The sequence below is a fragment of the Balaenoptera ricei genome, chromosome 10 (genome assembly GCF_028023285.1).
Source record: "Balaenoptera ricei isolate mBalRic1 chromosome 10, mBalRic1.hap2, whole genome shotgun sequence".
NCBI lineage: Eukaryota > Metazoa > Chordata > Mammalia > Artiodactyla > Balaenopteridae > Balaenoptera > Balaenoptera ricei.
The window spans coordinates 32,536,129-32,549,353 of NC_082648.1; the positions used below are offsets into that span (position 1 = coordinate 32,536,129).

The 13,225-nt window shown below is 32.0% G+C and overlaps 1 protein-coding gene across 1 annotated transcript in view; it reads left to right on the plus strand.

The window, feature by feature from the left end:
• REDIC1 (regulator of DNA class I crossover intermediates 1) overlaps window positions 1–13,225 on the plus strand; it is a 69,475-nt gene that overhangs the window by 15,634 nt on the left and 40,616 nt on the right. Inside the window, 1 exon segment of the mRNA XM_059934552.1 lies at window positions 455–570. Coding sequence (XP_059790535.1) covers window positions 455–570 — 116 coding nt within the window.

Here is a 13,225-nt window from a genome sequence, read left to right on the forward strand (position 1 = left end):
CCAACACTTTCCCCATTTTGTATTCAATGATATTGGTATTTGGAAATATTAAAGTAGCAGTCTAAAATTACTCAGTAAATGGAAAAACTGAGATAAGTACAGCTGTTTTCTTGGGAGAGATCATGTATTTTTTGTCAGAGAAATTTAACTTTTATTTACTCAATATCCTGGTGTACTGGGTATTTTTTTAATCTTTTTTTTTTAATCTCTGAGAAAATGTTTAGCTCACCATAGTATTAACCCTGTTATTTCAATAATTACTCAAATACTGATATTGCTTTCATTGTTATAACAGTATTTATTTTGTTTTAAATTAGGACACAATTACTTTCTTTTAGACTAAAATAATACATTTTTGTATATATATGTTCACTTAAATGGCATTGTGATAAATAATTTAACTTGTATATATGTACATTTACCACTTTGGCAGGCTCTTCCTTTCTTTTTGCAGCTCAGTAGTGTTGATTATTCTAATTCCTTGGTTTCTAAATTAAATGAAAGTCAAGATACTTTCAGTCCATCATATGAAATAGCACAATTTGGACCATTACTTGAAAGATTAAACAGGTAAGCAAAGATGTTGAACATAATAAAGAACCTGTAGCATTCTTTCCTTGAATTATTAATTTGACTTTTAATAGATACAAATATTTTTTGTTAGAAATGTAAGCAGACCTAAATATTACTTCTAGAAAAAAAAACATTATCAGTAAAATGTAGCATTTCACTAAAACACTTGTAAGTAATTATTTTCTAATGTGCACATTTACCTTTCATTTATTTATTTTAAAACATATTTGGGGCCAAGGTGTTTTGTACCTGTTTCATAATCTCCATGAATTACTAGTTTCTTTTGCTGTGTCATAATCATATTAATTTCTTTTTCATATTTATGATAGTTGATCAGTGTCTTATTTTTATTTTCTAGATTTCTGTGTATAAACCCTAGTTATTTGTTTTAAATCCATTGAACTTGTCAAACCAGTTTGAATTACTCTTGGTAATTGTGGTGAGAAACCTTGACTCTGTAATCCTACCCCAGTCTTCTTCATGTTAGTAAACGGCAACACTATTCACTCAGCTGCTTAAGCCAAAATAAAAATTGTCCTTGATTCCTTCCTTTTCTTCATCTTCCAGTATACATTTCAAAGTATTGTCATTTCTGTATTCTAATAAACTTTAAAATTATATACTTACATTTTCATCTCAAAGGGTTCCATCCCAGTCTAAGCAACCACTGCTTCTTGCCTGGAGTATTGTAATAGCCACAAAACAGTTCTTTTTGTTTTCTCTTTGTCCTGAGATAAATTTTTTTTACAACTTTATTAATGTATAATCAACGTACAACAAAGTGAACTTATCTAAAATGTGCACTTCAGTAAGTTTTGACCTGTGTTAAAAATAGTGAACTTATTTATCATCTCCAGTAGTTTCTTGGGCACCTTTGTAATCGCTTCTTCTGGTCACTTCACATCCCTTACTCCAGTCCCAAGACAACTGCTGATCTGCTTTCTGTCACTATTGATTAGTCTTTAAGTGGCATCATACAATATGTTCTCCCTTTTTTTCGTTTAGCTTTTTTCACTCGGCATAATTATTTTGAGATTCATCTGTATTGTTTATTGTATGTATCAATAAGTCTGTTTCTTTTTATTGCTGAGTAGTATTCCATTGTATGGACATAGCACAATTTATTCATCTGTTGATGGACATTTGGGTGTTTTTCTCCCAGTTTTGGCAATTCCAAATAAAGCTACTATGAACATTGATGCTGAAATCTTCGTTTGGACATATGCTTTCATTTATCTTGGGTAAATATCTACAAGTGGAATAGCTGGGTCATATGGTAGGTGTATGTTTAACTTTTCAAGAAACTGACAAACTGTTTTCCCAAGTGATCTGTGTCATTTTTGCATTCCCATGAGCAATGAGTGAGAGTTCCATTTGCAACACATACTTGACAACACTGGTACAATCAGTTTTTTTAAATTTACACCATTCTAGTCAACATGTAGTGGTGTCTCATTGGGGTTTTAATTTTGCATTTCCCTAATGACTAATGATGTTGGCATCTTTTCATGTGCTTACTAGCCATTTATGTATCTTTGGTGAAATGCTTACCCTTTTCATTTTCTTAATGGTGTCTTTTTGACACCAAACATTTTTACGAAGGTTTTAATTTTGATGAAATCAAATTTATTAATATTTTTATTTATGAATCATGCATATGGTGTCAAAGTTAACAAATCTTTGCCTAAGACAAGGCCAGGAAGATTGTCTCTTATGTTTTCTTCTGTCTTGTAGTTTTCAATCTAATATTGTTGAGTTAATTTTTATGTATGGTGTGAGGTAAGGATCTAATTTCATCATTTGCATTTGTGGAAAGAGAAGAATAACTTTTCCCCACTGAGTGCTTTGAGACTTTTGTTGAAAATTAATTGACCAAAAATATGGTTTTTTCCCTTGTAATCTCAATTCTGTTTTATTTATCAATCATGTCTATCTTTGTTTGTCACACTGTATACTAAAGCTTTAGTATAAGTTTTGAAATTGGGACTTATATTAGTCCTCCAATTTGTTCTTCTTTTTCAAAAATGTTTTAGCTTGTCTTAGCTCTTTGCATTTTCATATAAGTTTTAGGATCAGCCAGTCAGTTTCTGGGGAAAAAAAGTTTAATTTGATTTTTATAGGGATTGTGTTGAATCTATAGATCAATATGGGAGAAATTTTAACATTTTAACAATAAAATTTAACAATTTTAACAAAGTGATTCTTCCAATCCATGGGCATGAAATGTTTCTCCTAATCGATTTTCTTGTATGTCATAGCAGCTTTATTCTTAATAGCCCCAAACTTGAACTAACCCAGAAGTCCATTAAGAATAGAATATTATATAATATTCATATAATGGAATAGTACACGGAAAAGAAAAAGAATGGACTGCTAATATATGTAATAGCAAGCAAGAACATGAATAAATCTCAACACAAAAAGAGAACCATTGTATAATTCAATTTAAGTGAAGCTCAAAGACAGGCTAAAATAATGTGTAGCAACAGTAATCAGAATGGTGGTTACTTTTCAGAGGTATGGACTTGGAGGGACATGAGAGAGCCTTCCAGTGTGTTTGAAGTGTGGTTTTCTTTCTCTCCAGCTTTAATGACATATAACTGACAAATAAAAATTGTATATATTTAAAATGTTCACTGTGATGATTTAATATACATACACATTTTGAAATGATTACCACAATCAAGCTAATTAACACATCCATCACCTCACATAGTTACCATTATTGTATGTGTGGTAAGACCACTTAAGATCTACTCTGTTAACAAATTTCCAGTGTAAATATAGTATTAAGAACTGTAGTCACCATGCTGTACACTAGATCCCCAGAACTTCTTCATCTTATAACTAGAAATTTGTACCCTTTGACCAATATTTCCCATTTCTCCCACTTCCCAGCCCCTGGCAACCACCATTCTACTCTCTGCATTTTTGAGTTTGGCTTTTTAGATTCTACATATAAGTAAGATCATACAGTATTTGTCTTTCTGTGTCTGACTTTTCACTTAGCAAAATATCCTCCATGTTCTTTCATGTTGTCACAAATAGAAGGATTTTCTTTTTATGGCTGAATAATATTCCATTGTATTTAATCTTCTTCAATTTTTCTCAGTAATTTACAGTAGTTTTCAGTGTATAAGCCTCATGGTTATATTGTTAAATTTATTCCTACGTATTTAATTCTTTTTATGCTGCTGTGATTGGAATTATTTTCTTTTTTTAAGTTTTATTGAAGTATAGTTGATTTATATTGTGTTAATTTCTGCTGTACAGCAAAGTGACTCAGTTATACACACACATACATATATATGTATATATATATACACACACACACATACATATATATTCTTTTTCATATTCTTTTCCATTATGGTTTATCACAGGATATTGAATATAGTTCCCTGTTCTGTACAGTAGGACCTTGTTGTTTATCCATCCTATATATAATAGTTTGCATCTACTAATCCCAAACTCCCAATCCTTCCCTCCCCCCCAGCACCCCCTTGGCAACCACAAGTCTGTTCTCTATGTCTATGAGTCTGTTTCTGTTTCATAGATATGTTCATTTGTGTCATATTTTAGATTCCACATATGAGTGATATCATATGGTATGTCTCTCTCTTTCTGACTTACTTCGCTTAGTGTGATAATCTCTAGGTCCATCCATGTTGCTGCAAGTGGCATTATTTTATTCTTTTTTATGGCTGCCTGATATTCCATTATATATATATATCTTAATCCATTCATCCATCAATGGGCATTTAGGTTGTTTCCATGTCTTGGCTATTGTAAATAGTGCTGCTATGAATATAGGGGTGCAGGTATCTTTTTGAATTATATATTTTTCTGGGTATATGCCCAGGAGTGGGATTGCTGGATCATATGGCAACTCTATTTTTAGGTTTTTTGAGGAACCTCCATACTGTTTTCCAGAGTGGCTGTACCAAATTACATTCCTACCAATAGCGTAGGAGGGTTCCCTTTTCTCCACAACCTCTCCAGCATTTATTTGTAGCCTTTTTAACGATGGCCATTCTGACTGGTGTGAGGTTATACTTCATTGTAGTTTTGATTTGCATTTCGCTAAGAATTAGCAATTTTGAGCTAATATTTTCATGTGCCTATCGGCCATATGTATGTCTTCTTTGGAGAATTGTCTGTTTAGGTCTTCTGCCTATTTTTTGATTGGGTTATTTTTTTTTTGTTACTGAATTGTAGGAGCTGTTTGTATATTTTGGAAATTAAGCCCTTGTCCGTTGTATCATTTGCAAGTATTTTCTCCTAATACATAGGTTGTCTTTTCATTTTGCTTATGGTTTCCTTTGCTGTGCAAAAGCTTACAAGTTTGATTAGGTCCCATTTGTTTATTTTTGCTTTTATTCCTATTGCCTTGGGAGACTGACCTAAGAAAACGCTGGTACAATGTTATGTCAGAGAATGTTTTAACTATGTTCTCTACTAGGAGTTTTACAGTGTCTTGTCTTATATTTAAGTCTTTAAGCCATTTTGAGTTTATTTTTGTGTATGGTGTGAAGGTGTGTTCTAACTTCATTTATTTACATGCAGCTGTCCAAATTTCCCAATACCACTTGCTGAAAAGACTGTCTTTTATTGTGTATTCTTGCCTCCTTTGTCAAAGATTAATTGTCCATAAGCATGTGGGTTTATTTCTGGGTTCTCTATTCTGTTCCATTGATCCGTATGTCTGTTTTTGTGCCAATACCACACTGTTTTGATTACTGTAGCTTTGTAGTATTGTCTGAAGTCTGGGAGGGTCATGCCTCCTGCTCTGTTCATTTTCCTCAGGATTGTTTTGGCAATTCTGGGTCTCGCATGGTTCCATATAAATTTTAGGATTATTTGTTCTAGTTCTGTGAAAAATGTCATGGGTAATTTGCTAGGGGTCACATTAAATCTGTAGATTGCTTTGGGTAGTGTGGCCATTTTAACAGTATTAATTCTTCCATTCCAAGAACATGGGATATCTTTCCATTTCTTTGCATTACTTTCAAGATTTCCTTTATTAATGTTTTGTGGTTCTCAACATATGTCTTTCACCTCCTTGGTGAGGTTGATTCCTAAGTTGTTTTTTTCTTTTTTTGATGTGATTTTAAAAGGTATTGATTTTTTTACATTCTCTTTCTGATATTTCATTGTTAGTATAAAGAAATTCAACTGATTTCTGTATGTTAATCTTGTATCCTGCTACCTTGCTAAATTTATTTATCAATTCTAGTAGTTTTTGTATGGAGTCTTTAGGGTTTTCTATATATAATATCATGTCATCTGCATATAATGACAATTTTACCTCTTCCCTACCAATTTGAATACCTTTTATTTCTTTTTCTTATCTGATTGCTGTGGCTAGGACTTCCAATACTATGTTGAAGAGAAGTGATGAGTGTGGGCATCCTTGTCTTGTTCCAGATTTTAGCGGGAAGGCTTTCAGCTTTTCACCATTGCGTATTATATTGGCTGTGGGTTTGTCATAAAAATATTTTATTATGTTGAGATATGTTCCTTCTATACCCACTTTCATAAGGGTTTTTATCATTAATGGATGTTGAATTTTATCAGATGCTTTTTCTGAATCTATTGAGATGATCATGTGGTTTTTATCTTTTCTTTGGTTGACGTGGTGTATCACATTGATTAATTTGCATATGTTGAACCATCCTTGTGACCCTGGGATGAATCCAACTAGGTCATGGTGTATGATCTTTTTTATGTGTTGTTGGATTTGGTTTGCTAATGTTTTGTTGAAAATTTTTGCATCTATAGTCATCAAAGACGTTGGCCTGTAATTTTCTTTTTACTAAAAAGCCAATGGGTCAACGATGAAATCAGGAAGAAATTTTAAAATGCCTTGAGGCAAATGACAATGAAAACACAACCAAACAAAATGTATGGGATGCAGTAAAAGCAGTTCTTAAAGGGAGGTTCCATAGCAGTACAGGTCTTCTTTAAGAAACAAGACAAATGTCAAGTAAACAACCTAACCCACCACCTAAAAGGATTAGAAAAAGAAAAACAAACAAAACCTAAAGTTAGCAGAAGGAAACAGATAATAAAAATCAGAGAGGAAATAAATAAAATAGAGATTAAAAACAATAGAAAAAAATCAGTATAACCAAGAGTTGCTTCTTTGAAAGGGTAAACAAAATTGACAAACCTCTGGCCAGGCTCACAAAGAAAAGAGAGAAGACCCAAATAAAGAAAATAAGAAATGAAAGGAGAAATCATAACTGATACCACAGAAATACAAAAATCCATAAGAGATTACTATGAACAATTATATGCCAACAAATTTGACAACCTAGAAGAAATGGACAACTTTCTAGAAACATACAGCTTGCCAAGACTGAGTCAAGAAGAAATAGATAACTTGAACAGACCAATCACTAGAAATGAAATAGAATCTGTAATAAAAAAAAACAAAAACAAAAAACAACTCCATTCAAACATAAGTCCAGGACCAGATGGCTTCACAGGTGAATTCTACCAAACATACAAAGAAGAACTTGTACTGATCCTTCTCAAACTCTTCCAAAAGATTGAAGAGGAAGGAACACTCCCAAAGACATTCTGTGAAGCCATTACCATCACTCTGATACCAAAACCAGACAAAGACACTACCAAAAAGAAAATTACAGGCCAATATCTTTGCAATTATTTTGTTAATATTATTTTTGGATTATTCATTGCTTGTATATAGTTATACAGTTTTGTGTATTGAAATTGTATCCTTTGACCTTGCCGTATTATTAGTTCTACTAGTAGTTTTATGAGTTCTTTAGGATTTTCACCATATTGGATTATGCTGTCTATAAATATAGATGTTTTTACCTTTCCCCTTTCAATCTGAATGCCTTTTGCTTTGTTGCCTGACTGCAGTGACTTGAACCTCTAATACAGTGCTGAATAGCAGTGGCAAGAGTGGGCGTGTTTACATTGTTCTGAGTCTTAGGGAAAAAGCATTTAACCTTTCACTATTAAGAATGATATTAGCTTTAGGTTTTTTTGTAAGTGCCCTTTGTCAGTTTGCCCTCTATTCCTAGTTTATTGAAAGTTTTTATCATGGATTTTTGTCAAATGCTCATTCTGTGTCCCTTGAGATTATCATGTAGTTTTTTTTTCTTTATTCTATTAATATATATAATATATTACCTTATTTTCAAATGTTAAACCACCTTGCCTTCCTGCAGTAAAGGCTGCTTAATCATGTTACATAACCCATTTCATAAAATGCTGGATTTATTTTGCTAATTTTTTAATGATTTTTACATCTATACTCATGAGAAATATTGGTCTGAATTTTTCTTTTCTTGTGATGTCTTTGTCTGGCTTTGGTAACAGAGTAATACTCCTGGCTTCATAGAACAAGTTGGAAAGCGTTTCCTCCTCTATTTAATGGAAGAATTTGTGGAGGATTGGTTATTTCTTCTTTAAGTGTTTTTGCACCTTGGCTTTTCTTAGTGGGAAGACTTTTAACTAATAATTCTTTTTATTTTTAGTTGTTATAGGTCTAATCAGATTTTTAAATTTCTTCTTGAGTACTTTGTGTTAATGTGCGTTTTTATAGGAATTCATCCATTTCATCTAAGTTGTATAATTTGTTTGCATAAAGTTGTTCATAGTATTCCCCTGAAGTCCTTTTAATTTCTATAAGGTAAGTGTTGATATCCTTGTTTAACCTGTTTAATTCCAGATCTGTGTCTTTTCTACTTTTTTTCTTGGTCAGTATAACTAAAGATTTGCTAATTTTATTTGCTGTTTTGAGTTTCATCAATTTTCTCTATTTTTTTTCTATTCCATTGATTTCTGCCCTATTGTTTATGATTTTCTTTTTCTACTTACTTTGGATTTAGTTTGGCCTCCTTTTTTTCCTAGTTTCTTAAGGTGTAAGCTTAACTTATTGATTTGATATTTTTCTTCTCTTTTAATATAGACATTTAAAGCTGTAAAGCAGTGCTTAGAGGTCAACCAATGATTAGTTGGAGGTTGTGTTTAAACACCTTGAGCTAATAAGACTTCCTCCTGGGCATAAGACCTTACATTCAGCCAGGTATGAGTGGATACCTCACATTCAGCCAGGATGAGTGTTATTTTTCAAAGACATTTTGAAAAATGTCTTTGAGTGGCATTGTTTCCAACTAGAAGTTTGCTGTCATTCTTATCTTAATATCTGTGTATATATAATATATAATTTTCTTTGTTTTTAAGATTCTTTTATCGTGGATTCTCTACCACAGATTTTTTACGGTGGATTTCTCTCCATTAGGATTAGGATGTTTGTTTTCTATTTCTTGTGTTTGGACTGTGTTGAGCGTCTTGGATCTGTGGACTTCTTACTGTTTTTACAAAATTTGGAAAAAATTCAGTCATTAATTTTTCAAATATTTTTTACATATTTTTTCTGATTGCTCTCTCCTGTATGTGCTCACAGCCTTATACATGTTTGCAGCTTTCCAGACCACCAGGGATGGCTGAGAGTTTATGAAAACCTATTTGTTTTCTAGATTTCTCCATGAAATTTCTGGATCATTTTTTGCTTTCTCCAAGTATTATGAGATATAACTCTGTTTTTTGTTTTTCAGTGATTGCTTTAGATTTTATAGTATATATTTAATTTATCATGGACTGTCTTCAAGTTATATTATGCCAATTCAAATATAATATGAGACTTATAATGGTATGCTTCTATTTCTTTCCTTTAGCCTTTGTGTTTGTTGTATTCATACATTTTACTTATATATATGTTATAAATCCATTATTTTTGTTTTAGAGAGAGTTAAAAAATAAGTAAGCAATTTTTTATATTTAGTTCAAATTTATCATTTTTGGTGGTCTTCATTATTTTGTGCAGATCTAGATTTACATCTGGTGACATTTTGCTTCTGTTTAAAAGGCTTTCTTTAACATTTTTTATAGTGTGGGTCTGCTGGTGATTAATTCATCTCTTGTATATTTTTAAGTCTTTATTGTTCTCTTCTTTTTGAAAAATGTCTTTGAGTACCATTGTTTCCAACTAGAAGTTTGCTGTCATTCTTATCTTAATATCTGTGTATATATAATGTACAATTTTCTCTGTTTTTAAGATTTTTCATCATGGATTCTCTACCACAGATTTTCTACTGTGGATTTCTCTCCATTAGGATTAGGATGTTTGTTTCCTATTTCTTGTGTTTGGGCTGTGTTGAGCATCTTGGATCTGTGGACTTATTGTTTTTACAAAATTTGGAAAAAATTCAGTCATTAATTTTTCTAATATTTTTTCTGATTCCTCTCCTGTCTTCTTTGGGATCCCAAAAAATATGTAAAGTAGTCCAACTGAAGTTTTGTAACAGTTTGCTGATGCTCTATTTATTTTCCATTTTTTCCCTCTCCTTTCATTTTATATATATTGTTAGACCTTCAAATTCACTAATTGTATCTTCTTTGGTATGTAATACTGGTAAATTTATTCAGTGTATTTTTCATCTCTAGAAGTTTGATTTAACTCTTCTTTTTATTTTCCTTGTATCTATTCAACATGCTAAGTCTTTCCTTTAGCTTCTTGAATATAGGGAACATAGTTAGGATAACTCTTTTAATGTCTTTGTCTATAAATTATATCATTTTGTGTCATTTCTTAGTCTATTTCTAATAACTGATTTTCCTCCTCATTACAGATTGTAACTTTCTGCTTCTTTGCATTCTTGCAAATTTTGTTTAGATTCTATACATTGTGAATTATCTTTTTGGTTTCTGGAAATCTTTTATTCCTATAGATCATCTTAAGCTTTGTTCTGGGATACAGTTTAGTTACTTGGAAGTAGTATGATTTTATTGAGGGTTGCTTTAAACTTTGTTAAGCAGGACCAGATACACCTTCAGTCTATGGTTAATTTGCCCTCTGCTGAGGCTATACTCTTCTGAGTCCTCTCCAATTTCCTTTGAATTACAAGGTTTTCCACTCTGGTTGATGAGAACACAAAATTTTCCCATCCTTGTGTGAGTTCCTGGAATTGTTCCATCTTCTCATGTTGGGTGGTTCTTTTCCCAGCCTTGACTAATTGCTTCATATGTATGTGCTGGTCAGTACTTGGTTAAAGATTTGAGAACTCTGTAGATCTCTGGAGCTTCCTCTTTTTGAAACACCCTCCTTCATGGTACTCTGCCCTGGGAACTCTATTTTCTGTAGTCTCCCTGAACCCCCAGCCCTATTTACTCAGGAAGGGTAATCTGTGGGCTCTGACTAGGTTTCCCCTCCAAGTATTCAAGTATTCTGTGGCTTGGATACACTCTCAAGGTAGTAAGCTAGGAGCAGTTATAGGGTTCATTTGATTTGTTTTCTCTTTCTCAGGGATCATTATCCTGTTCTACATGATGGCCCATGTCTGAAAATCATTGACTCATGTATTTTGTCTAGTTTTTTAATTTGGTCAGTTGGGAAGATAAATCTGGTCCTTTTTGCTTCATTTGGGTAGTCAGAAGACCTGAAATTCATATTCACCCAGCAATCAGACTGATATTTTCCAAGGCAGAAAGCAGTCGATTTTACTTTTGTACTTGGAACCTTTCAATGTTTCTTATTGCTCTTTTCAGAAATAAAGCTCTGCATGATTTTTGGCCCTTTTGTACCTTTTAAGCCTTAAGTCATAAGTTTTCTTTTACTGATTCTAATCTAGCTTTATTCCTCTTCTTTTCATTTCCCAAACATGCTGCAGACCTTGCATTTGTTATTATTCCATTCCCAGGGTGTGCTTACTCCTTTCCTCACATATCTAACCATTCTGTACTTTTAGCTTATTTATCACTTCCTAATTAGGGACTTTCCTGACCAAACTATCTGAAACAGGACCTCCAACATGTTATTCCATCACGTGATTTTGTAGCACTTATAAAAGCACTATAATTATCTTTATCTGTTTAATTCTTTATTTCTTTTATTCATTGTACTTATTAATGGTTAATTATCTTATTTGTTTAATATATTTGTTCACTAGAATATAAGCTGTATTGTCTCCTTACCACATAATAGGCATACATTAAATATCTGTTGAATACTCTTTATTAGATAACAAATTTATCCCTATTTTGGTACATAATTTTCATGAATTTTATATTTATCTATAGGAAAAATTAAATTGTTAAAGAAACTGGATGGATTTGTCTTAATAAGACTTTTAAATTTTTAGCATCATTTCTCTCATTTGTACAAGTAACAATTCTTCCCAACATTTGGTCCCCAACTCAAATGCCACCTGCCTGATTTTTCTCAATCAAAAGAATTTCTTCTTTCTATGTACTATAGTAACAATTTACTGTAGGATAGCACTTTTCACTTTCTAATTTTTTCTTGCCTCTTCTAGACTATTTCTTGTGAGCAATGACTGTGCACTATACACTTCTGTATTGCCCACATCTTTTGAGTTAGTGATTATCCTGAGTCTGAATGCTTAAGATACCCTTTTAAAATGATGATTTACATTTTGTAGTATGCTTTCTAACTTACTAAGTGCTTTTAAATTTATTTTCTCATTTAGAGTAATAGAAATTTCTCTGGTGTTAATGGTGTATGTTATTGCATACTATAGGTTATGCCTTTTGGTAATAACAGAGTAGCATTTTTCTGCCCAAAATACCAATAAGACCCATATTGAGAAATAATGTAGGATCATGATCTGTGTGCATTCATGGACAAAACATCTCTCTCTCTCCTTAATACCAAACTGAAATATTTTATCTCTCTGTCCCCAACACATGGCACACTGCCTAGAACAGAGTAGGTGTACTTGCTCATTAAATATTTAATAAATTAATTATAAATAAAATTGGAATTCAATCAGAGTTTCAGCAGTCTATGTTTTTCTAAATTTCCTTGGTACCTCCAATCTCTGGAACAAAACCAACCCCAAGTAAATTTGTAAATAGTCAAAGGCAACAAAATTCATAATACCTTGATTTCTAATTACTTTCCATGATAACTTTGATTCTTTAATACAAGTTGGATATAACTTAGAATTATGACTTATAATAATTTATAATAATTATGCATTAGAAGGGAATTTGCAAGCTATCTTGTCTAACATTTTCATCTAATCCATCTTATCTCTTGGCTTTATTACTTACGTATGCATTTGTAGTTATATTGCTCTTCCTTGGGAACTTCAGAGATAGTTTGTTAGGTTGAGTTCCTTGTTAGGTTGAGAAATATCTGATTTAATGTTCTCATAACAATTTTATTTGACATTAACACTAAGGGTAATTATTTTCTCTGAGCAGTCTTCACAGTGTCTTTCTCTGGTTAAATGGAGTGGCATTTAGGTACAGTGTTTGCCTAGGTAATTCTCTAGACGTTATTATGGAAGACATACTATAGATTGGTCATATTTTGTTTTGTTAATAAAACAGTAAATTGAACCACATCCTAGTTTTTCATGTTACAGTACTAAACTAAGTGTAGATTATTTTTATACTCACTAAGGTATTAGAAGAGGATATTAGACAAATTTCCACCCAAAGCAGTATTATTTATTTAAATTTTAAAAATGTAAACATGGTCTACTTAAATGTTAGCAGCTACTCAGTATGTTCTGTAAGAATTTAACTTCACGTGTTTCTAAATGAGAATGCGCTATGCTTTTCTTGCTAAATATGTTTTTATTTA